Source organism: Primulina tabacum, chromosome 13 (assembly GCF_025594145.1).
Source record: "Primulina tabacum isolate GXHZ01 chromosome 13, ASM2559414v2, whole genome shotgun sequence".
Classification (NCBI taxonomy): domain Eukaryota; kingdom Viridiplantae; phylum Streptophyta; class Magnoliopsida; order Lamiales; family Gesneriaceae; genus Primulina; species Primulina tabacum.
The window spans coordinates 36,407,360-36,432,895 of record NC_134562.1 but is presented as its reverse complement, the minus strand read 5'-3'; the positions used below and the strand labels follow the sequence as shown (position 1 = coordinate 36,432,895).

The 25,536-nt window shown below is 34.6% G+C and overlaps 2 protein-coding genes across 5 annotated transcripts; one reads left to right on the top strand and one right to left on the bottom strand.

The window, feature by feature from the left end:
- Positions 1–1,634: 1,634 nt before the first annotated feature.
- On the bottom strand, positions 1,635–14,200 carry LOC142522779 (histone acetyltransferase HAC1-like). 3 transcript variants are annotated; one of them, XM_075626311.1, is made up of 17 exons: positions 14,018–14,200; positions 12,532–12,862; positions 10,761–10,872; positions 10,170–10,458; positions 9,566–10,084; positions 7,568–9,399; positions 7,154–7,450; positions 6,796–7,074; positions 5,780–5,908; positions 5,129–5,329; positions 4,867–5,009; positions 4,464–4,776; positions 4,073–4,212; positions 3,579–3,657; positions 3,078–3,467; positions 2,229–2,446; positions 1,635–2,121 (listed from the first exon to the last, which is right to left on the bottom strand). In XM_075626311.1, exons 2-17 carry the CDS (start codon positions 12,723–12,725, stop codon positions 2,010–2,012), a joined length of 5,247 nt encoding a protein of 1,748 aa, XP_075482426.1. In that variant the 5' UTR covers positions 12,726–12,862; positions 14,018–14,200; the 3' UTR covers positions 1,635–2,009. The 3 variants fall into 3 exon arrangements, with proteins under 3 accessions (XP_075482426.1, XP_075482425.1, XP_075482427.1); XM_075626310.1 differs by having other exon boundaries at positions 14,024–14,200; XM_075626312.1 differs by having other exon boundaries at positions 7,568–9,363; positions 14,024–14,200.
- A 944-nt stretch (positions 14,201–15,144) lies between these two features.
- LOC142522669 (protein-tyrosine-phosphatase IBR5-like) lies at positions 15,145–19,867 on the top strand. 2 transcript variants are annotated; one of them, XM_075626192.1, is made up of 5 exons: positions 15,145–15,629; positions 16,848–16,947; positions 17,992–18,049; positions 18,455–18,561; positions 19,322–19,867. In XM_075626192.1, exons 1-5 carry the CDS (start codon positions 15,384–15,386, stop codon positions 19,414–19,416), a joined length of 606 nt encoding a protein of 201 aa, XP_075482307.1. In that variant the 5' UTR covers positions 15,145–15,383; the 3' UTR covers positions 19,417–19,867. The 2 variants fall into 2 exon arrangements, with proteins under 2 accessions (XP_075482307.1, XP_075482306.1); XM_075626191.1 differs by having other exon boundaries at positions 15,147–15,629; positions 19,311–19,867.
- Positions 19,868–25,536: the final 5,669 nt, after the last annotated feature.

Genomic DNA, 25,536 nt, shown 5'->3' with positions numbered 1-25,536 from the left:
ATCTTGAAAAAAAAAGGTTTATAATAGTCTATGAAATTTTTTTACAATTTTATGAGATTCTATAAAAGTCAATAAAAATATATGAAATCTACAAAAAAGTACGTAATTTAAAAAAATTCGTTGAAAATATTTAAAAGTATAGAATAGTCAATAGATACAGCCTTCTAATTTTTATAATTAAATTAGGTAAAGAAAAGACATTTTTGTTTAATTATGGTGATGATCAAAGTTAATATTTCAAAGAAGTTGAGGTTTCTCTCTCACGAAAGCAGATATTTGAGACAATGAATTTTTTTAAAAAAAGTTTCTAGAATGTTGCTTATGTCATTCCACTGGAACTTGAACCCGAACAGGGTCTCGACTGCAACTAAAGCCGGAGTTAATTCACCTGTCAAGAAATTGTGACTCAGGTCCACGGTGGACCCTACCACGGCGGAGATTGTGGGACCCCCCACCTGACAAATTGTTCCGTTGGAGGAGAATTTTTCAGCCCAACGAGCCATTGTTTGTCTCTTGCATGACCTGGTGTGGGCAGGGAAATAACCTATATACGTACTATAAACTAAGCTATGTTCTATTGTTATTTCAATTACTTAATGGTAACTTATATTTAAAAACATAATTTATGATTAATATGTCGTGCTTCCTTTGTTAATTAATTAATGTTATATATAAGGATAATTAGCAAAATAATATCGATCCAATAAAAAAAAATGGTGTTTGAGGAATCATATTCACACTAATCAAAATTAGATACATTACAATTTGACATCAGTGTCCTACATAAGTCTATGAGAGGGAGTGATGCTGATGCCTCGATATATTGGTTGGCTCTAAAGTTAGAAGGAGGTGAAGAGCCACTCTATATTGCACGCCGGCTCATTAGATACGCCTGTGAGGACGTTCGTTTGGCGGATCCACAGGCTTTAACGAAAGCGGTTTCTTGTTACCAAAGCTCTGTCATATTATAGGGATGCCGGAGTGTAATGTGATACTCGGATAGTGTGTTTCGTACTTGCCTTTGACTCCTAAATCCGCATCCGTTTATCGTTTATCGCGCAATCGGAACTGCACAGAAGGTTGTACAAGAATCCGTGGGACAGGATGAAAGTGTACCACTACATTTGAGGAATGCACCAACGAAGCTAATGAAGAATCTTGGATATGGAAGGATTATATCCATCCTCCGGATAATTCTCACTTTTCGTCACAAACGTATTTAGCGCCTTCACTTCAACGTCACAAGTTTCTTGATTGGCCATAGGAAGCTGAACCTTGATTGGCTATAGGAAGTTGAACCGTTGCTATATGAAAATGACGCGACTTCCAGTTACGAACCACCAAACCGTCGCTGCAACCGTCGCCTCACCGGACACCGATTTAGCGACGGTTCAAACCGTCTAGCCCCCCCCCCCCCCCCCCCCCCCCCCCTCTTTTTTTTTTAGTGCCCTGGCCTTGTTAATTTTGTCTTCTATGGAATTTTGAGGTTTTCATGGTGTAATTTGGTTTGGCTTTCTATTGATTCTTGAAAAGAAACTATACATCACTAGAACATTTTAAAAGTTTACGGTTCCTAGGAATCGAGTATGGTTGAATATCAATCTAAAAGTCCTCAAGGTATAGATAGAGACGGAGAAAAGAACGATGTGGAAAACTGAGCTTTCCCTCTTACTATTGCAACGGGAAAAATTGAAACTTTGAGACTAACAGCTATGGTACACAACCATCAAATGATGGCAACAGATACAACTCAGAAACAAAATCAAAGAATCAGTTGTGATCTGGTCATAATGGCACACTTCAGAAGCTCTTTGGTAACAGAACCAAGTCTGGAGAAGTACCAATTAAAAATTCTGCGCCCTGGGGGTGAGATTGAATCCAAGCTCCAGCAAATTATTTCTGCAACAGATTTGACTTGTGATTGTAAGATGTCTTCCTTTGCCAGTCAAACAAAGTATAACAGTGTTTTCAAAATGCGGTGTATTTACAACAGGAACATCCACAACTCATCAAGAACTCCCAGCAACCTCGGCAGCACGTTGTCTCATCATTTCCATTACAGCAGCACGTCGTCTTGAATCAGATTGCTGTTGCAGCCTTCTCATGTGCTCCCTCAAATCCCTGCACAAGAAATGAATATATTTGTATATATTATTCTTTCTTTTATTTGTTTTACCTGTGGGTAAAAGCAAGATCTTGGGTGAGAAAAATATATATTCTGAACAAACCTGCACCGCGGTACATTGCATTCGGATTCTTTGCACGCTCTAGAATGAAGCTGAAGGAGATACCACATTTTCTTACACAAAACACAACCTCCGGAAGCACGTGTCTTACAAAGCATGCCATGGCGGAAAAGTCCTTTCACCTTGCGACAATTTGGATATTGGCAATTTGGCGAACGACACTGAGAAGCATGCACCAGAAGCTCGAGCATTTTCCTCAGCTGCAACACCGAAAAAACAATGTCATCACACAACTTGCAGCAAGAAACCGAAGCTTGTGGAGACTAGGTTCAATGCTTAGTCATTATAAAAATTTCACAGATCACCATGCAAAGTACTGGATAAGCAAAAAAAAATGCACTTCAAATTTGACACATGATTTGCTGCAGAATTTAGGAGGACCGTTATCTGCAAGAAGATTACTAATGCTAAAGAACAATGGTACAAAGGTGGGTTTCAAGCATCTCCTAGTCTCGGAAGATATAGCAATAGAACTAGAATTCTTATCTAGTTGGTCAGTCACACATTTACATGTGGAATAACGAACAAGTCATCTTTAGCTATTAGGGCATTAGCCACACACACCCTGTTGAGTTTGAGCCCTTGGATCCCTGAAACGAATAGTGAACCCTACATGAGGATCCAAGGGCTACCATCATAGCACACCTGATGTGGCGTAGAGTCAATCAGGTATTAGATATTTTAACTGCCTAAAACCGGTCTAATGGGTTGAGTAGGTTGAGAAGAGCACAGTAAAGTGGTAGAAAGTAATCAGCATTTAGATTGTAAACAGATAACTGGAAAGTAATATCTATGGAGAATGGAACATCTGAAAACGAAAATAGTAGTTACCTGCGCAACTCGTAATTCCCTAGCTTCCTTGTTTTGTGCATCCCGATCATTGGATGGATGATTGGTAAGTTTATGAGGATGGTTAATTCCTCCATCCTTTTGATAGCAAGGATTGCATACATCATAATCGGGGCATGTCTCACACCGCCAACCTTGGCCTGATTCTATATCAAGATGACACACATTGCATGTTGTCACAAAAGCTGGTGCTGTGGGGTTGTGAAGATGGTAGAGGACCATCATTGAGGAATGCTTAGCTCGGCGAAGGGTATCATACTGATAATGGTTTCCTTGACAAAGGCTAAGGAAAGCCTGTCTGGTGTCAAAGAATTCACTCTCAAGAATTTCATCTTTATCCTTGGTATCATCAGGAACTCCAGTAATTTCAACCTGCAATTAGAAAATTCCTTGATCTAAATACAAAGCCTGCGTTAAACAATGGAGAAAAGCAAACGTATGAAATACCATGTAGGGTACAAAATTCTGATAACAAGGACTTACAGGATAAAGTGCATGCTTGTCCTTTTGATAAGTAGGATGTCTCTCTCTGTCCTCACGTTTTCGCTCGGCGTCATAGCACCTGAAAGGTGAAATAGACACAACTCAGCAACACACAATCTACAAGATGATATTGTTAGAGAACCCAAAGAAATCAGGGTATAATCATGCAACCAAAATATTAAATTGTGTGTAAACAAGGTTATCGGCATAAAACACAACATGACTGAAGAAACAAAAAACAAAGCAAAAAGAGATCAAGAAAGAAGGAAAGAGAGATTTATTCCTTGATATACAACTATAACTAGAAATAGCAAATTCATACATGTTTGAAACATTTTCCATATTTTCTGTTTTCTGCTTGGATATCCATAACCTTTCTCAAGAACATAAAGATGGAGAACCTAATATATTACCAACTAGGCAAGAAAATCACAAACGGAATGAGACATACAAATTTTTACCATGAACAAGCCAAAAAGAGCTAGAATCCTTACTTGTCACACAGCTGAAAATTTTTGCACTGTTTGCAAGCCCAGCGATTTCCAGACACCATTAAAATGCAGCAGTGCGTGCAAGCATACTGTAAGTGAACCATGATAAAGTCTTCCTTCATTGGAAAAATTGTCTCTCCAAGCTACAAGAACACAGAAGTTTAAGAACCAACTACAAAATAGCAACTAATTTCTTTTTCTTTATAAATGCACTTCAGAAAAGAGCCAGAAAATGAAAAAAACTACAGATGTAGAAATATTCATAAATCCATGTTCTAGTTAAAAAAGCTACAGCATCATAGATAGGTGCTCAAAGTAGATTGATGATGGAGTTAATAGCAAGCAGTGTAGATGATCAAAAACTTGATACAAAAGATTTGAAGTCAAAAATTACTTTATGCATTAATAGCAAATCTTTTGATGCATTGCCAGAAAGATCAGTTTGACCAGATGCTTTTAAGGCCCTTTTTGTTATGGTCTTTTTCATCATTCCCTTCTTATGTGGTTTTCTTCCATCGTCTTCTTGTTGCAGTTGATATATCATGTCCTCAGCAGCACCAGGCCAATAATCTCCATCAAAGTATGGCAACCGGGCTGCAGTTACCTTTGCTCTACATTCCCCGGTAGAAGTAAAGAAATGATCATATAGATTAGTGAGCTCAGCGACAATTTTTTCATCTTTTGCCTTTCTTAACATTGCCAGATACCTAAAATAGAAGTTACAAAGTAAAACACTTATGAGCCGCAATACCACTCAATACATATATCAGTTTCCTTTTGACAACCATAGAGCTTACCACTCTCGAAGTTTATCAGATTTCGGTGTCTTTTGAATTTCCGGGTGGCAATACAAAATATAATCTTCACCCTTCAAAGGCGGGCAAGCCCATATATAGCAGCTAGTGAAACCACGCTTTTTACAATAATCCAAGTACCCAATCTGGAATAAAGAAAAACAGAAAAGGAACTAGCATTACAAATAGCAACAAAGATTTTCTCACCTTTACTAAATCGGCTATAAGAGCAATTACATAACAACCAATGAAGTAAAAAACTTGCCAAAATTTCATGGTACACAAATGTCCGAAGAGCCTCTCCAGTAACAGCTTTGACCTCCGGCCTGAAATATTTAACAGAATCCAGGTATGACAGGTAGACTCTCCGATGATTTGGCTGCTGGCATTCTGATCCAAATTCTTGAACGTACATGCCAAATAGGCATACTTCAACTCCTTCAATTTTTTGGAACAATAATATCACCTGAAAGATAATTATGGTTTTCGATGATTAGTTTATGAAAAGTTAAACGCCCACAAATAGTAACAATATTTAATAAGTTTAAATTATTATTCCAACATTTGCTGATCACACAAGTTATCAAATCGATAACACAACAAATTTCCCTTTCTCCATAAATTTTTGGCTCTATCTACATATATACATAAAAGGTCATAGTAATAGCGAAAGCCCTAAGTCCTAACAGTAAAGACAAGTTGATCATGTTTACAACCATACAGAAGATATAGATGTGCAACCTCAATATATTTTAGTCAACTAAAAGTAATAAACAACATTAAGAATTAGACCCAAACTATGACTCCTGTAAATTGTTTCAAAAAGAATAATGAAATAAATGGAACTATACTAGTTAATGATATTCCATAATCCATATCTAAGAATCTGCCAATCAGTTCCTTCAATAAGCCACACCTTAGATTTATATGCGAACTCTAATGGATAATTTTCCTCCTGGAAAATGTCAAGGAACCGAGGTTTGACTTCCAGTTTTTTGTCCACTGATGACACCACTCTCACAACAAGAGCTTCCGCTCCTGGAACCTGGCAAAAGTGACAAGACAACAGTTGAATATCACATACAGAATCACGCTGATGGAAAATAGTTACAACTGAAACAACAAAGACACCAAAATTCAATTTTTTGACACTACATATCGGAGCATGTGCACTAAGTATGATTACACTCAAGTAACTCCAAAAGCAAAGAAAGTTTATTCATTATTTATTGTAACTTAGAGGTTAGTGGATATTACTAATTGTATAGTAGACATGTACAATCACAAGGCTTCCTATTTTACCATGTAAATAAAATCTTGTGATAACTTTATGAACAAAGTCTATGAGCAAGTTTCTAAAATTTCCTCCCACTTTTGATCTTCCCATGACATTGCATATGGTTAAACAAAGTATCAAGCTACTTAAAAAATTATTCAAGCTTTCATTTCTGTATTTGGGTTTATATATTACAAAATTATTACTAACAATTTTATAAATAAGAACACATGAGACAATATAACTGTCTAAACAATAAATCTACAAACTTGGGGGATCAAAATAGGTCCACCATACAAATATAAAAGAGAACAAACCTTTGTACCGCGCAGTTTATTTTTAAGACAAAAAAACAAAACAACCTTCTTTAGAAGTCAAAGCCTTCTTTAGATACTTCTCAAAAGGCAATTCTAACTAGATATCAAAAACTTCATAGGAATTATTGACTTGAAGCATCAAAGTATGAACTCAGGGTAAGTTTGCCATCAAATGTCAAACATATATATTTCCTTACGCATCTCTAGATACCTTTTAATGTAAACAAACAGACGCGTGTTAAGGAAAAGAACTCATGCAAACCAACAATAAAGATCAATCATCAATGGAAAATGAAAAACATCCCATCCCATACCAAATACGAGTAAAATTAGATTCACCTCATCATAACCTTTGCCTTGAAGCCTTGCCCTATCCAGCCTTTCTTGCTTCAGCTTTACAAACAATCGCTGCTCCATGTGATCGCTCAATACTGTTCTAGGCAAATCCTTTGCTCCCAAAACAGCACTCTGCGGCAATGGCACACGTTCTCCCTTTTCAACCTCGATTATATAACAGTTTGGACAAGTGTACTCAGCTTGTCCACCATCATTTCTCCGACCGTTGAACAACGCACAAATTTGATGTTGCCAAGCTTCACATTTGTCACATTGAACCCACTGCAACATAAACATTCAGTGTCTGAATATACTCTTTATTGCAGCCAATAAAAATACCAAATAAGTAGAAGTGGTATACCCATTCTTCAGTTTCCTCATCATTTTTCTTCTTCTCCATCCTCGCCTTTGGAATGGCAGTCCCATCAACCACAACAGCATCTCCACGGGAATCATTATAACATGGAATGCAGAAGTAATGACGAGTTTCTCCAGCTCCAAAGGTATAATACATTGCATTTCTTTTTATTCGAGCACCACAAGGTGTACAATATATAGGGGGCGGTTCAAAAGTAAGCTTCTCGACTGCACACAGCTGGCAAGAATTTTCACTCATGGAATTCTCCATTTGTTGATTTTTTTCTGCTTTTGCTTTGCTCTGTATTGACAAAGTATATGTCAAAAAGAAATATGAGGATGGTGAATACCACAATTGTCAGACAGAATGATTATATAAATAAAGGAATACAATAGATGAGTATAATATGATACTAACCTGGCCTACCCACTGTCTAAGGCCTGTAATGTGCCGCCGGACTTGTTCAGGTGTAAACAATTCCGTCAACGATACCCCATTTATTTTGGGCTTCCCAGATTTGGTTGCACTCTCAGAAGGTATAGATGAATTTTCTGGCTTAGCTTGCACAGTTTCCCTCTCAACCTTAATGACTTCCTGAACACCAAATCTAGTATGGTTATTTGACAAAAATAGATCACCTTCATGCCTTTTGATATTAGCATTGTCGATGTTATCCTGCTTCATTTCGGTAAACTGGGAATTTAATTGTCCGCTGCTTACAGAAACCTCCATTTTAGATTCACAAACTTCAGATTTTATTACAAGTTTAGAATCATGCTGCTGCTCAGCATGCAGCACCTTCTGGAGAGGAGGCTCATCTACAGCAGAAACCAGTGCAGCAGAACTCTCAATTTCAGAGATAAGAGATCGAGAACCTTGTTCAATTTTCATGCGCTTAATAGAAGGTTGCAGATCTTCAGGAGTTTCAGCAATCACTAAGCTAGATTTCAGAGTTGTCTTTCCAGCGATTTCAGCAGTATCATTGGATTTACAGGATCCATGGATAGAGCCAGGTAAGCCTGAATTCATGTCAAAATGTGCACATGCCTTTCGTTGTGCCTGCACAAAATTCATAACAGGAATACAAACTGGGCAGCTTGCATCCCGACAGAGCCTTTTATGGTTGACTAAGATTTTAGTAACATGGCAACGAGGGAATGAACACTTGTATACGTTGCAACAATCCATGTGTTTCAACAATTCCTGAACCTTTACGCAGTTAGGTTCTTGGCATTTCCCTTCTGGAGCAGAACATCGACGAGCATGCAGCAAAAACAATAGCCACCTTTGTTGATTTTTGAATTGCCGTTCACGATTAAGGTTATTAGATCTAGATATTGTATCGCTTAAATTTGGGGGTACTTCTGATCTAGAAGAATCAGATTGACCAATGATTGATTCTTCTGAGGACAAATTATTTAGCTGCGCCACATCTTGGCCAGTTAATCTGTGATGGAATTCATCTTGCACATTTTGATCATTCAAGAGTCTCCCTGACACTTGAGATACATCTTGAGAATTGGAATACCATTGACCACGAAATGATGCATCTAATTGGATGCCACCAGAAAAACTCATGAACTCACTTTGAGAATTAGCAGCAAACTGTTGTGAATGTAACAACTGCATCTGATCTGAAGTTTGCGTCAATGATGATGTGACATCCTGTGGACCAGATGGATGTGACAGCAACTGTGTAGCTCTAGACTGGTTTTCCATAGTATTTTGTTGAAACTGACTCTGCATATCAGAAAAATGGAAGGGATCGGAGACTTGTGAATGCATGACATCACCACGATGCTCAGATGCACGTCCAGTTTTTGCCTCGGCAACTATATTAGCTGTTAGTTGAGACTGACCAAATGTATCATTCTTTAACAGGTGGTTTTGAGTTTGCTGGTTTTGCTGGACCTGATGCTGAACAAGTTGCTGACGCTGAAATTGATGAGATGGCTGTTGAAATTGTTGTTGATGAGTATGCACGAGATTTTCCCTCCCTGAATACTGCGACTGAGAATTCAATTTGTCAGACTGGTCAACAGATTGAGATTTCATCGCTGTCACCTGTTGAACTGCGTTCATGGTTGGTTGACCGGTCATCATAGGAGAGTTCGTTTTCGGAACGGATTGCATTTGCATGGATACAGCATTTAAACCCTGATTGTTCATCATTGTCCCAACAGATGTGACCGAAACATACATGTTACCAGACCCTGCAGCATCAGCCGCACCAATTTCATATCCATCTCCTAAAAAGTAGAATGGGAGATGAGCGTGAAACAAAACAGAAAGTTCCAAAAAATTTGAGCTAAAATCAAATTTCCCGTATTATCACAAGTTTTCCTGTTCAGAAATGCATAAGGGGGAGAAGGGGGAGGGAAACGAGGAGAGGTGGAGAAGAGAAAAGGACTATACCCCGCATCGTTGGTCGTATATTTTGGTCAAATTGTTGATGCATGGGTTTGATGGAGTTTCCATACATTGTCCCACTTAAATAGCTTTCTGTGTTCCCTGGACCATTCATCAGGGACATATTGTTTCCCATCATCCCCAAACCTCCATTTAAGGGCACATTAGACAGTCCATAGGACTTCTGATGTAATGTAGATCTGATTTCACTACCCATATGCCCACCAATATTATGTAACATGCGACTATTTTGACCGCTAACATACTGCTTTTGCTGCATCTGTTGTGAGACAACCGAGGATTCAACAGGTTGAAATGCCTCAACATTATTTATTGACTCCATGCTCATGAATGACTGGTTATTTGCATTACTGTTTATGTCATTATTACCGGAAGTATTAAATCCAGGAGTGGGGATCATTTGACTCGTCATTCTTTGTGCACCCATGGATGCCATCATGTTATTTCCCCCAGAATTTACAGAGAAGGCAGAAGATGGTTGTTGGTATCTATTACCCAAAACTCCTGCAAAGAGAATCTATCAGACAGGATTCAAAAAGTATAGCAAATATAATCCCAGGAGATCATGAGAATAAAAATAGTAAAATACCATCAGATGAACCATAGGAACCACCAGAATTCCCGGTAGGATAGAAGCTTCCAGAATTAACAGTGGGAGATGTAATTGTGTTAGTGTTAGCTACGAGAGAGCTATCCATAGTGGAATTCCCGATCAAGCCAGAATTCCCAGTTTGTTGCAATCCAGGTGTTGGGATCATAGCACCGATGGAATTGGAAGAATTAGCATGTGAAAACTGCTGATTGTTATTACTCATAGGCCCACGCTTAATCAAAACGTGCAAACGATTTTCCAAAGTTCCCATGTCAATATACTCCTCCTGATAAGCAAATCAATTGTCACTAAACAAAGGTATATGTTTATCAAATCGGTCAAACACCATTCCAAAGTTTCCAGGTTTAACTACTGCTCATGACAACAAGATATTAAATTATTTCACTAGTTATTACTTCAAAAGGAAAAAAACCAGTAGACATTCACAATATTAACATTTTAAAAAGTTTGGAAGACAACTACAAATTCCAGTGAAAGTCATTAGTATTTACCAATACGATATATATATTATCCATGAAAGTGATCACTTATTTCGATATACAGAAAATGAATACAAATATACCGTACCATTGTGGTAGCATTCTTTGCTAAACCCTCTTCTAAGCGTTTCACTAAATCAATCATTTTCTTAGAGGGTGCCTCGTGAGGGTGCTGACGCCGCTGACTAATAAATCTCAAGCTGCAGCATATGAAAGCTAAATTTTAGGGAGAGAACTCAAAAGCATTCCAAGTATCAAATTTATGGAAGTGATGTCGGGCATTAATATCATGAAACAGTGGAATCATTAGCATCAAAAGCTTGGGGTAATGGAAATTTGAAAGCATTCATTTAAAACGAGAATAGTAATATAATAATATACTAGAAAGAATTAAAGAAAGAAAAATACATAATCTACCCACACCATAGTTGTCAAGGCGCTAGGCGACGTCAAGGCGACGAGCCACTGCCTAGCGCCCGAACGCCTAGGCGACAAAAGGCGATCGCCTAGCCACGAGGCGATAATATAGAGAGAATGTATTATATATTTATGTTCTACTAAAAATCAACTATTAATAATAATGAACTATATGAAAACCTAAATATATAAAGCTTCAAGTAATTTGTTGTTTGGCTCGAAAAATTCCTCCATTGGACGTGAAGCCACAAAACCTACACGTCACACTATTAGTATCATTTGGATTTTTCAAATAACAATGCTTCCAACTGGGGTCTTTCTTATTATCCCCATCTGGTTGTGTGTTTTCTGATTGAGGATGAGAAGCCATACTAGGCTATTTTTTTAAAATAAATGCAAAACAGATAAGGCAAAAGAGAAGAAGCCTGCGGCAGAGAAGAAATCTTCAATCGGTAGGGGAGAGTGGTGTGCGCAGATAAGGCAGAAGCTTCAATCGGCAGGGGAGGAGAATACGTATCGACAAATCGACATGCAAAACTAGGCTTTTGTTTAAAAATAAATTACTTATGGGCTGAAATTAGTTATGGGCTTATTTAGTTGGGCTTTGGGTCATTAAAAAATAAAGAAGAAGCCTGCGGCAAAGAGGCGGAACGCGCTGCACAGAGGCGGAACGCCTGGAACGCCCATCGCCTGGAGAAAAGCGGCTTCAAGGCGATAAAGGCGCTCGCCCAGCCATACACGTCGCCTGGTTGTCCATAAGGCGCTGCAGCTCCGCCTAGCGCCTTTGACAACACTGACCCACACAAAAAGCAAGTTACCAAATGCAAAAGGAAATGGCTGCGCCCTCATGCATTTTCCCAAAATAACATGATATTTACATTATTATCACATAAACAAATATGTTGTTCCATTCTAAAATTTTTGTCAACATCTAACAAAACAGAATTACAAAGCATACAACTGAATAGACAAAAAAAAAAAAGCTAGCACAAATATCCAATAAAACTCGTTAAGACGGTATTGCCGTTACAAAGGTATTACATAGTCTTATTTTTCGTGAGCGCCACCCAAAACGAGGCGCTAAGGGAAGGACCACAGTCAGTAAAAAAATAAAATCGTGTATATATTAGAGGGGAATAGACCTCTCTCTGGAACACCACAACTGAAGCCTAAAGAAAAAGGTCAAGAAAATCGAAGGAATGAACTAGAAACATGCACAAGTTGTTTTAGAAAACAGAGACTCCTATTGGTTATATCATCAATGAATCCATGTAGAATTAGAAACCTCCTGCATCTTCATGCATATATTGCCACGGAGATTTCATTTATAATTTTTCCATTTATTAATTTTTATTATTTATATAATTTTCTGCCTTTACAGTGCAAAAATACAATTATTCTGTGGCATCTATCTCAATAGTTATGACAGTAAAAAAGCGTACATTTTTTCTTGCATTAATCTGCGTGCTCTTGTGATTTCAGGGTGGTCTGTATTCAAGACATTTCGCTGGATAATAGGATTTTGCATCTGACTAGGTATCGAATTTCCATTTTGCTGTGACAGACCAGGCAACATGGTGCCAGCTTGGTTTGGTACCTGGCCAATTTGCCCTGAATGGTGGGTTTGTGTATTCATCTTTGTTTTAGGCTAATATATACCTTCAATAAAATAATATCAGACGTCTCCATCATGGTCGTAAACTAGTCAGGACACAGCTGTCAAATCATGTATCCCGCATGACAGGAGCAATGCCCAAACTTCACCAAAAAGACCTGCAAAGCAAAACCCCAAAAGACAAAAAACCAATTGAGAAGTCAGCTAACATGATATCATGCTAATACAGCAAATGCTTAGTGTGCAACCCACTTTTAACCAACAATGAAGCTTAAAGCAATTTGAAAATCAAATGGCCACTGACTCTATATCTCAAATTATATCCATAAACTCCAATTGATAGGTCAAACAACAATTTCTGCAAACCAGAATCACCCTTGATTCATCGAATGTTAGGGATACCACAGACATACAGGTGTAAATTAAAGATGAATTGAATTGAAATTCAATGGTGCATGATAAATACAGAACAGTGCTTGAACTTGATTCAAGACTAGCATCTTCAATGATTAAAGATGCACTTATAGTTTCAGGGAAAAAAAACTCAAAATTTCTGTGGAAATATGCATCATAAAAAACCTAAAGGAAATGTGTTTAAAAAAATAAGAAAGAAAATTCAAAAAGTTCTTGTTTTTTTAACATACCAAATTATAATGCATCTAATATTTAAACAGATTTTCCTAGCCAATTTTTTTCTTTCTTAAAAAAACTCTAGAAGGTTCAAATCTAGACCACGAAATGTGTGACTTGATAGAACAAGAAGTGTGTAGTAAAATTTTCCCCTTATAGATACCATGGATGCAGTCTCTATTTCTAAGCAAAAATAAGTAGCATTTAATTTTCATCTGATTGAAAGAAGAAGAAGACAAATAAAGTCACCAAGATCCAAACTTCAGTATATGCACAGTAAATTAAACAAAGACTTGAACAAATAGCTTGCAGTATGGAATTTCCCACGAGCTTGATCATATGCATAACTTCAGTATATGCACAGTAAATTAAACAAAGACTTGAACAAATAGCTTGCAGTATGGAATTTCCCACAAGCTTGATCATATGCATAAACACGTATATGTGTTGCATGTACACGTTTAACGCAATCAGGCAGACCCAAATCACCGCATAAACCGTCTGAGTTACGTCTGAGATGAAATGGATGAACTTTACAATACTCGGGTTCAATCAAATTGGGGGAACTCCAATTCGACAATCAGTTATGATAAAACACATGCTAGGTTATCAATTGGAGCAAATATTGATTGGAATTGATAATGGAATCCATAATAAAAACGGAAATGAAAGAATCAATTAACTTTTACCAGAAATCGAAAACTGTACGAGCATAAATGTGGACGATGAACAGTAGAAAACCGAACGAGCAGAGGCGTGAGCTGATTGCTTCTCTCGAGCTCCAATGTCGCCGGGCGAGAGCACGGTGTAGAATGGTGATTTGACGAAGAAATGGGCCGTTTTAGAAATATATGTGTATTTTTGTTAATTTCATGAACAGTATGGTCGGTCTATAATTATAATTATAAAATTAGTTAAAAATTTGTTTGAGACGGTCGGTCGTATTTGGATTATCAAAATTATTACTTTTTATGTTAATAATATTATTTTTATTGTGAATATCGGTAAAATTGACTCGTCAGATAAAAATTCGTGAGATATCTCGCAAGAGATCTACTCTTATAATTATAATAAATACACAAATTATTATTTTTTATTTTTTTACATGATGATGGCAAGCCTAATTATAAATATATATAATATGTTTAGAATTTAAACTATATAAGGTTTGTCATCCAAAATGATTTGATGAGATATTAGTTTTTTTTAGTCATAACAAACTGCAATCTATTAATACACACACACACACATATATATATATATATATATATATATATATATATATATTATATGATGTTTGAGTCAACTTCTTTTCATAGATTTATAAATAATTATTTTTTATTTATATCATTATATTAAAAATGTTGTCGTCATATTAGTTATCTAAGAGGACATCAAAAGATTTAATTTCATAATTACTCTTCTTATACAAAAAAACATCCTCAAATCATTCTGTATTTTACATAGAAAAAAATTTAAACAAAATTTTCGTTTTAAATCGAACAACTCTTCCAAAATAAAAATAATTTCGTATTAATTATTTAATATTATTTGATCAAATTAAAAATAATAATAATAATAATATATATATATATATATATATATATTGTGTGCATCTTGTACTAATATTTATAATAATAATTTTTCGTTTTTATATCAAATATCTTATCGATGACATTTATTCTATATTTATAACATAAATAAAAGTATTTTACTAAATTAAATGATAAGACGGAAACGGTGTAATTGTCGTGGAAGGACATCATCGTCATTAAAGTTATTAAATTAAAGAAAATTTATCCGGAAAATATAAGCGATGGAATGGAGTTCAGCAAATCATTGTAGCGTTTGCATTCATCCGTAGAGGAGATCTCTTCCCAGTACTCGACCGATCCCTCATCCTCACATCGATCTTTAGCCCAAAACCCAAGTCTCTCTTGAGTTGCCTTCTCTCCTTTCGTCAATTGGCCCAATCAAATACTAGAATTTCGGTATCGAGAAGGTGCAACGAAGCATTGGGAAGTGAATTATTGGAATCTTCGGTCGATTATGAGGAAGAGGGAGAGAGAGAATCCGTGTGGGGTTTGCGGTCATTACCACAAGTACGAGGAGGGGGAGGTATGTGGCATATGCGGCCACCGTACGGCCTCCGCATCCGATAAATCCGCTGCATCTCCCGTCCATGTCAGCGCCTTCCCATCGGAGATCTTGCCCGAGTTCCTCTACTTGGGCAGCTACGACAATGCTGCTCGCGCCGAACTTCTCAAAACTCAGGGCATCTCCCGTGTTCTTAATGTAAAATAATTGACCCATATTTCCGTTTGTGCTTCGATGATTTTTATTTTCGTTTCCCGTCAGTTTTTCTCAGTGGTTGGGTTTATTTGATAAATTTCAATTATTTTTTTATGCCGATACTTATATTAATTTATCTTTATTTATTTTCGGTTATATAATCTGTTTTTGGACCTTTAGACTTATTATAGTTGTCTTCGATTCGCTGAATTTCCCGTATAGTTAAAGTTTCATTTATGTAATCACATTTTTGTGGGAATAATTTTCTTTGCTCGACCCCTCTTTGTTCAAAGTCCTCGTTATTTTTAATTCTCATTCACAATCTTGGTTGATTGTTTGCTGAATTATAATTTAGCCAGTAAATCCCAAACCCAACAGACAGATCATTAGTAGAGTAAGAAAGTACACGTGAGCATCATTATCGAGTAATATGCTATTCTATAGAAACGCCTAACATCCCTGCAGCAGTGTGCTGATCTTTCTCTCCAGCAGTAGTTATAATACAAGGAAGGATTGGAGGCTTATCTTACTATCAGGTCTTTCTAGGGATTAGTTCGAAAGGTCGAAAGACTTCCGTTTGATGATAAAAGGAGAGTTTTATCGGGCACTTGTCCATTAATTTTTACCTTTTGTTATGTTGGCTGACTTCAAATGGAAAATTAGACAAGGAAAGCCAGGTTCTCCTTTACATTCGTGTTAGGAACTGTAGGAAAGTATTTAGGAACTTTGATTGATATGCTTGGACACCCTAAAACATAGTAGTTACTGGGTAATGACTACAGCTTCGACAAGATAGAGTGTTAAGTCTTATAGAACGCTCATTGTTTGCTTCTTCAAGAGAAAACGATGCAGCAAGGTGTTGGATGTGTGATTAGTATGCTTACTGGTGGTTGGCCTTCTCGCATGAGTCATGACACAAATTAGTGTGGTCAATCATGTCACTAATGATTGGCCATGTTACCATTACGTGGAATATTACTGTGAAATTTAATATTGGATGAGATTAATCTTCACAATTTATTGTGCATAGGATTTTTAGATATCTGAACCATTGAAGAAAGTGCCTCGTACATCTGGTCAATAGCTTGATTTTAACTTGCTCTTATTGCATTTTGTAGTTGTCATGTGCTGAACCTGGAGTTCTTACTTGTATTAATCAACTTTCCAAATATAGTTGATACGAACTTCTCCATTCTTGTAAAGACATCTGTATATGTGCAGACTGTGCCTGATTGTCAAAATTTGTACAAGAATTCTTTTACCTATCACTGCCTCCAAGACAATCAAAAGTTGCCATTTGATGATGCGATTCAGTTTTTAGGTGAGGCTTATAACTCTTTTAGGTTTTTTAATACCTTGAATTCAATTCCTTGTTTACACTGTTGATGTGATTTATATAAGGGATGTAAAGGGGAGGAGAAATGAAAAGGATGAATGCCACACACTTGGCAGGTTTAATGAACTGCATATAATTTTAATGGAGCTGTTAATGTACAATTTTAGCTCCAAGTCATATATATAAATATTTACATATACATGGACATGATTTAAGTTTTCCCACGACAATATACTAGTAGGCATAAGATTTGAGTTAGCTTGTGACCCATTCAACTTGAGTTTAATTATTTTTGGTCTTGGACTTTTACATGATTGTTAGAAAGCTCGTGAACTAGCTTGTGAACTTTTATCACTGTCAATATATATTTATAAATTGAGTAAATTCTATATAATATATATTGGTTAAATATTATAATATTAATTTAAAATAATATTTAACCACTAGTGAAATTTATTTTTATTAATTATTTTGTCATTAAAAAATATATCAAACATTTTCTTCATAATAGAAAATAGAATTATAATAATTTCTCCTTGATTTTGAATCAGGTGAATTATAAATTAACTAATAATGTGCTCGAGCTCTAACTCAGAAATTCATAAGCAATTATATAAGCCAAAAAAATTTAAAAGTTCGACTCGAGCGCAACTTTTTTCACACTTTTATTAGGGGATGATAAATAATTAGTTGGGATCTGCACCATCTTATGAACATGAAATGAGTTAGACTGGCCACTATGTATCAATGAAGTTACTTATTTTGCCTGCTATGAATCAAATAAAATATGAATTCGACTATTGAAGGCTGAAGATGATTTCTCTGTATAAAAGCCGATTTTTATGTTTTTTGGCTGTATTTGACCTTACAAATCATACATTCATTTGTCGCGTATGCGGTTATCATGTAAAAAGTGATGAATGGTTGAACCTTTAATGCCACATCATGGAATTTTTTGCTTCTTCAAATTCTGTTACATTTATAGTTATGTTTTTTATCAACCTTATCACGCCCTTGTGCTTTTTGCAGAACAATGTGAAAAGGATAGGGCTCGGGTTCTTGTACACTGCATGTCAGGGAAAAACAGGTGATGATCACAAGTTGGGGCTTGCATATTTTTTTGGTTGTTTTTTGTTTGTTGTTATATCCTTGACTTTTTATTTACCTCTTCCTCTCTCTGGATATTCTGTGTGTGTATATGTGTTTGTAAAGGAGAAGACGTTAAATTATTGTACATCCTTGTTTCATCAATACCGTGCCTTAGAAACTTTGGTAATTTTCTAGTTCATAGAGCTCATTGTAATGTATATATGGTATCGTTAATGTGAAGTATAACATGACCCTAATGATATATGACTAGGTACCATCAGCATACTTATTTGCAAGTATTTTGTTTGTTTGCAATAATTTCTTTTTCTTGCTGCTTTGATTGAAAGTTTTTTACTTAATCCTTGCGAAGATCGTGGTTAAATTCTGTAAGTCTTATTGGCAGGTCTCCAGCTATAGTAATTGCTTTCTTGATGAAAAGCAAAGGTTGGAAACTTGGCCAGAGTTACCAGTGGGTGAAAGAGCGTAGACCTTCAGTGGAACTGAATCAAGGTTTAACAAACACTTCCTTTCAGTTTTCTCAGTTATTATATTAGCTCCAATCAGATATAACCTATTTAATTTGTCTTTAATGATACAAGTAGGTTTTCCTAAAGTGCCAAGATTTTTACTTAAGATTTGCCCTTTAAAATGTAATTCAACAGACTTCATAAAATGCAAGCTGTTGAGAGTTCAAAGATTTGGATAAGAGATTGAAATCAGAAGTTCTAGAACTCTGTAATTTGTTGGAGGATGTGAGAGTAATGGAATAATGAGTAATTTATAAAGTTATTATTTTCTAAAGAATTAACTTAACAATATGGTTACTAATCCACAAAATGATTTGATCTGGGACTGGAACCATTATGTAAGATACTAATATTAAACATGAGGATCAAAACGAGTTTGATTTGTAATTATGTGCAAAATATAGTTTAGGCCCAGTATTCGATTCTAGTAGATTTTTTTGTGTTGACAGGTAGTTGTGTTTCCTTGTTTAACTTTTCGAAATACCGATTATTTGTGTCGTGTCAAAGAGGTGCGTCAACTTAATTTAATTTGTGAAATCTATCATATGATTTGTTTATAAAATCTAAGTTAGTCACAATGTAACTAGTACACATCGCAATCATTATGCCTAGAACCCAAATTGGTGGTTCTGCGTAAAAAGAGTCTTAAATGTGATGATTGATTCGGCATGAATTTAAAGTTTTCAACTCGTAATTTTGATTCTGACATTATTCTGTTTTCTTATATTTTAGCGATGTATCAGCAATTACAGGAGTACGAGCTCAAGATTTTTGGTTCGTTAGAGAACAGCAGCAATGCCATGCCAAGCTTAAGCTTTGGCTTTGCAAGGCCTCATGATCCGCCAGTTGCAGCAATTACAACTTTCAATAACATTGGCGGGACTTCAATTTTTTCTCGTCCCCCTTTTGACACCCCTTCTCAAGAATTTACCTTTGGAGCGGGGCAGGCTCAGACAAGCATTTCAAACGACAATACATTGAGCACCAACACAAATACACCTGCTGTCAATGATATAACAATGGGCGGTTCTTGAATCTTGACATTTTGGACTTTTATCACGACTAGATTAAAATTGTATTCGTGTTCGACTATGAGTGATGCATTATGGCTGAGATGTCAAGCTATTGGAAGTGCTTTAATGTAGCAGAGATTGCATTGGTAATTTTATGGTTGAGTTTTGTGAACTAGAGTGTATGCGATCTCGCCACGAAGCTTGATCCCAAAGCCTATGCATGAGATTTCTTCAGCTTGCGTTACTTGAATATGCATATGGGTTTCTTGTTCCTAACTTGTCAAACCATGGTGCAAGCCTATATCGACTGAGACGGGCTTTTCCCAGAGTAATTGTCGCTAACACTTTTCTATCGAAAGACTATACTATTAGTTTTAAGAGTAGGTTTTTTGTGAGATGGTCTCACAAATTTTTATCTGTGAGACGGGTCAACCTTAACAATATTCACTTAAAAAAATAATAATATTAGCATAAAAATAATATTTTTTCATGGATGATCCAAATAAGATATTTGTTTCACAAAATACGATCCATGAGATCGTCTCACACAAAATACGACCCATGAGATCGTCTCACACAAGTTTTTGTCTTTTTTAAAATGTATTTCCTTCGTGAAATTAAGTTTCACTTTTTTAGCTATTATACTCATAATTGTCCACTAAACTATAATTGATAATGTCAATCTTTCACAAATAATATCATCAAATAATAACTAATTGCAATTAATTACGACAAACAATAAATAAAAGTAGGCATAAATTCACATAAATGGAACTCAAAACCAAAAATCTTAGGGCCTCTTTTTTCCTTCATTAAAAAAAATGGAACATTTGCATGACCGCAACAGTTTGGGGGAGGATTGCTACAATTGGACATCGAAAGACCTTATCCCAAATTTAGAACTTTGATGTCATATGAGTTACAAGACATCGACGAGTAATAGCAAGGTGACCAAATAAATTATAAGTACTTTCCATTTAAAATTAACTTGAAAGCTATAAAATATAGAAAAATAGGAGCCAAAGCAAATTGCAATAAAAATAACAGATCAGCAGATAATTACAAACCCCAGCATCAAATCCTATAACCAAGCACTGATTTTTTATTTTTTATTTTTTCTCGGTTCAATTAATGTTTGATTTTTATATAAAACTATTGGATGAATCAATTTGCAGTAAATCCCGCCCAACAATTGCAACAAAATATCATATGAATTTTTTTAAGAAAATGTGACTCAAAGACACCTATATATGCTCCTAACTCTTAATTTTGATTCTGTCAAAAGAATTTGAAATAAAAAAAAAACATTCAACTAATTATTATTGCTTTTACGTCATTATTTATTATATATTAGTCCAATTTGTTATACAAACATCATACTTGGTAAAAAAAAAAAATCAAATAATTAAATATCCTTTTTTATGCTGAAATAATTATATATCTTAATCAGCAATATTTCGCGTAAACAATAGTGCTAGCTAGCACTCAACGTTCGACCACTTGATCATCAGGAGTAAAATCTCAATTATCCGGAAGAGGCTGGGTAGTCAACAACCTCCTGCCCTGGCGGCACCTTTGGCTCATCTGGCAGCCTCTCGTGTAGTTATTCGCCGGTGTCGGCACCACCTTCTTTTCTGAATTTGACCATCCCTTCAGATGGCTAAAATTTAATGTTTTAGGCTTCGCTGCCCCACATTCTGCAACAAATGTGCCTGCCACCAGTAACACGGCGATGCATACCGCCAGCATTAATGTTCCACGTTGTTTCTGCTGCGACATCTCAAGCCGGAGATAATTAATTAATCAGGCGAATTGAAGACATATATATATAGGTGTCTCGAGTTTCGTTTGGATTTAGACAAGGGAAAGGATGATCTACAATTTTTCTTGTGTTTAATTATATACTTTGGATTTTTTTGTTCACCGGTGATCGATGTTGATGGATTGGAATTGTTGGTTTAAGGAAACCATTCATGATTTCTTGGATGAGAGAAATTATTGAGTTTTCTATGGTTTGTAAAACTAAGGAGGGTGTATTCAATACAAGAGATTTATTAATTTTTAATGATTTTTGTAGATTTTAAAAGTCTAGATGTATTCAATTAAGACTTTTACATACTCTATAAAAATCTAGTGGTATTCAAAATAGACTTTCATAGAGTTTTAAAAAGTAAGTGGTATTCAACATTGACTTTTAAAAACTCTATAAAAGTATATAGGTATTCAAATTTTCCATAGACTTTTAATAACTTCATGCAATTCATTAACATACACACATTAAAACCTAATGTACAACTATAAATTGTCAAAAATTGTATTTGATTCAACCCAAAGATTTGGATGGATTTCTAAAACTTATAACTCATATACAAACTATTTATTTCTCTCTATGTCGCTTCACATCACCTCTTTTCTTATCTTCTCTCCTATCATATCTCTCTCACTCTCACATCACCTCTCTTCTTATCTTCTCTCCTATCATATCTCTCTCACTCTCTCAAATTTTCGAAGTATATCTCTATATATATTTTCATATTTACTTTTTAAAATTTTCATTGTTTAATTGATTGTTCATTTAATAATTTTTATTTTAATATCATAGTAAATTTTGAATTCTAAAATTCATTTTGTGATTTTTAATTTATGATTTATACAAATTAATGAAATATTCAATAATAATAAAAAGATGATCTAAAAAAATGTCCCTTAATTCTTAATAATTAAATAACCTCGCAACAACCATGATTTTTTAAATTCTTTATCATTTTCAATTAATACGTAAGTTATGATATTTTTATACAAAATTATATCCACACAATGCTAAATAATAATTTTTTCACATGTATATTATCAATTCAAAAACAAGGTTACAGATTAATCAATTGATGTATTTTAAAAAGTTTACAAACATGCATACAAACCCACATATATACACATGTAAGGATTAAATGATTTTACTTTTAAATAAGTAAATTTATTTATTAATATAAATATTGAAAAACTATTTCAAACTAAATATGTTATATATGTCAATTAATTATTGGTTCAAAGAAATTAATAAAAAATAATATGTTATAATTAAGTACAAAATTTATAAAATTTTATTAAAAAAATTCACAAAAATCTATAAAAATCTTGTAAAAAAGTCTACATTAATCTACGTAAATCTATTTATAAAATCTGTGAGATTCTTTAAAAATCAATAAAAATATATCAAATTCATAAAAGTCATTAAAAGTCATCAAAACTCTGGATTGAATACACCCCACTAAGTATTACCCTAGAATTCAATTGTTTAAATGGTCTTAATTTTTTGAGAAAATTGTAAATTTGATATAATTTTTTTATGATTTTGGTTATTTATGTGTTATATTTACTTTTTTTGTAATTTTAGTCTCTTTTTTTTATGTACCAACGATGTAATACTGATATGATTGTAATGCGTTAAAGTGACACGTAAATATTTACATGCAAAAAGAACTAAAGTTGCAAAATGAAAAAAACCAAATCAGACTAATTTAATTACAAAAAGGAGATAACAATTTTTTGACTTTGTTTCATTGTCAACGTTGACATGGCAGCAGAGCTCATATATAATGTTATATATTGGACTGTTTTTATGTATCGTTCGTTAATGTCTTGTAAATTTCAAGCTTCAGTGAATGTGAAAAGTGTGTGTTAGATGTCTAACATCGATTTGATTAAATCGAGTTGTTTATATAGATTTGAACAATTCTCTTCTGAGCTCGCTTTTGGTGTGAACAGTAGTTATATGTGACAGCCACAAAGAGTACGATTAATACCCGGAACACATACTGAATTTTCTAGCAATTAATTACGTTCTAAATTCTATGAGAATTTGCTATTTTCTATATATTTTTAAAAATCTATTTACTTAAACCTGTTAGACATCGTGAAATGAAGAAGCAAATAAAAAAGTGTAAGAAGGAGCTCCATCGTTAATTGAGCACCAACTTTGAACAAATCAGGAGTTTGGATAAAAACTGACCATAAAAAATCTACAACTAGCAAACCTTGATTTAAATATTTTCCAAGAACAATATTAATTTAAAAATTATTCAATATATTATCTTGTTAAATTTAATAATACGTAGACTGCACCACATGTCCACTAAACCTGAATAAATTGCCTTAGAGCAGCGCAAACACAAGCGATATATATATATATATATAAAGCATTAAGTTGAAACCCAAAATTTCAAATAAAAAAAGAGAGAAATATATAATAATTCTAAAAAATGGTTGCATTAAGACAAAGGGTTGCCCTTTTCTTGACGATAACAACCTTGATACAGTGGGAAGCTGGAGAATTGCAACCCACCACGAACCCACGAAAGCTGCCACGATCGTCGTCTCAACGAAGCAGATGAGGGATCCATTGATGATCATGCATGCGGAAGAAGAAGAAGACGACGACACGTTTAAAAAAGTTGAGATACAGAATCAAGATTTTGATGACGATCACCCAGAACTTGTCGTTCTTGGACATTGATACAACATTAATTTTCAAAAAAAAAAAATGATTTTAAAACTTCTCAAAACTATAATTTGCTAATAACTAGAAAATGATTTCTATGTTCAATCAGTTACGGATACATATAAGGTAATTGTCAGTTTATTTTTATATGGGAGGGTGCTGTAATTTTCAGTTTTATCGTATCTTGGTAATCAACGGGTTAAGTACCGTACCATATTAATTTACTTTCTGTGAGAAATTTCTTGATATATTCATTTTGTTGTTGTTTTACATTGTCTTTTTGGTCTGTTAAATTAAAATTTTCATTAATTAGAGCAACAATCTATGATATAGCTTTTGAGGAACACATTCCAACCAATTCCCAAAAAATATAAATTTGTATCAAATTCGAACTAGTAACTAATCCCAGCATAAAAATACTGAAAAAACTCATATAAGCAAAAAATATATAATATTCAATCAACAAAAAAAATGTTTTTTAATTTTATGTTTTTAGCATAGCCGAAAATTATATTTTTGGTCACGTAACTTATAAGTTTTCTATTTTTTGTCATGATGTTAGTCGATGTACAGTCTAATCCATTAATTTTCATTTTTTTTTAATTTAGTAATTTTTCATTAGAGTTGTGAATAACGACGACAAATGATGACATGTCATCGAAAATTATTGATATAATGGTGGTCATTATTCATATGTCTGAACTTATGTCAGTACTTCGTTGAAAATTAAATAAAATTGTCAAAAAAATATTACAAGTTAATAAATTAAAAATATGAAGATTAGGTCTCTATGTGAGACGATCTCATGAATCTTTACCTGTGAGACGGGTCAACCCTACCGATATTCACAATAAAAAGTAATATTCTTAGCATAAAATTAATATTTTTTCATGGATTACCCAAATAAGAGATCTGTCTCACAAAATACAACCTGTGAGACCGTCTCACACAAGTTTCTATCAAATATGAATTGGCCGATAAGATTTAAAAAAAATTAAAATAAAAAAGCATACAATGACAAAAAATTAATTTCTCCCCTAATAATTTTGGCTTGTATCTAAGAAAATTAATCCAACATAACGAAACTAATGATTTCGCGACAAATGTTTAACACGAATCTTATAAAAGACTACAAAATCTAAAAATTTATGACTGTAAATTGGAAGTTGGATTGATTAAATATGCAAGAGCATGCATGCAGCTGCATTTGCACCCCGCCGACCCATGCACCAATCTCATGTCCTCACTCATCAATGCCATCTTCACTTCTGTAAAACAAATTTAAATCCAACAACCTCTTTCAGACAGTACTATTCCGAGTTATAAATATTCCTCATGCACAACCACTTTCCCATCGAAAAAAATGTCAGAACACTTGAAGTCTTTGACAGTAATACTACTTTCATGTCTGATTTTGTTATTCACTTCATGTTTTAGTACTGTCATC

What these genes read in the sequence shown, in the direction of transcription:
- LOC142522779 (XM_075626311.1), bottom strand. Translation starts at nt 12,725, where the DNA reads ATGAATACACAAACCCACCATTCAGGGCAAATTGGCCAGGTACCAAAC. An exon ending in CAAAGAATGCTACCACAATG is followed by an intron (nt 10,459 to 10,760) that starts GTACGGTATATT and finishes TTTGCTTATCAG; the next exon opens with GAGGAGTATATTGACATGGG. An exon ending in TATACGACCAACGATGCGGG is followed by an intron (nt 9,400 to 9,565) that starts GTATAGTCCTTT and finishes TCTACTTTTTAG; the next exon opens with GAGATGGATATGAAATTGGT.
- LOC142522669 (XM_075626191.1), top strand. Translation starts at nt 15,384, where the DNA reads ATGAGGAAGAGGGAGAGAGAGAATCCGTGTGGGGTTTGCGGTCATTAC. An exon ending in TGATGCGATTCAGTTTTTAG is followed by an intron (nt 16,948 to 17,991) that starts GTGAGGCTTATA and finishes TGCTTTTTGCAG; the next exon opens with AACAATGTGAAAAGGATAGG. An exon ending in TGCATGTCAGGGAAAAACAG is followed by an intron (nt 18,050 to 18,454) that starts GTGATGATCACA and finishes TCTTATTGGCAG; the next exon opens with GTCTCCAGCTATAGTAATTG.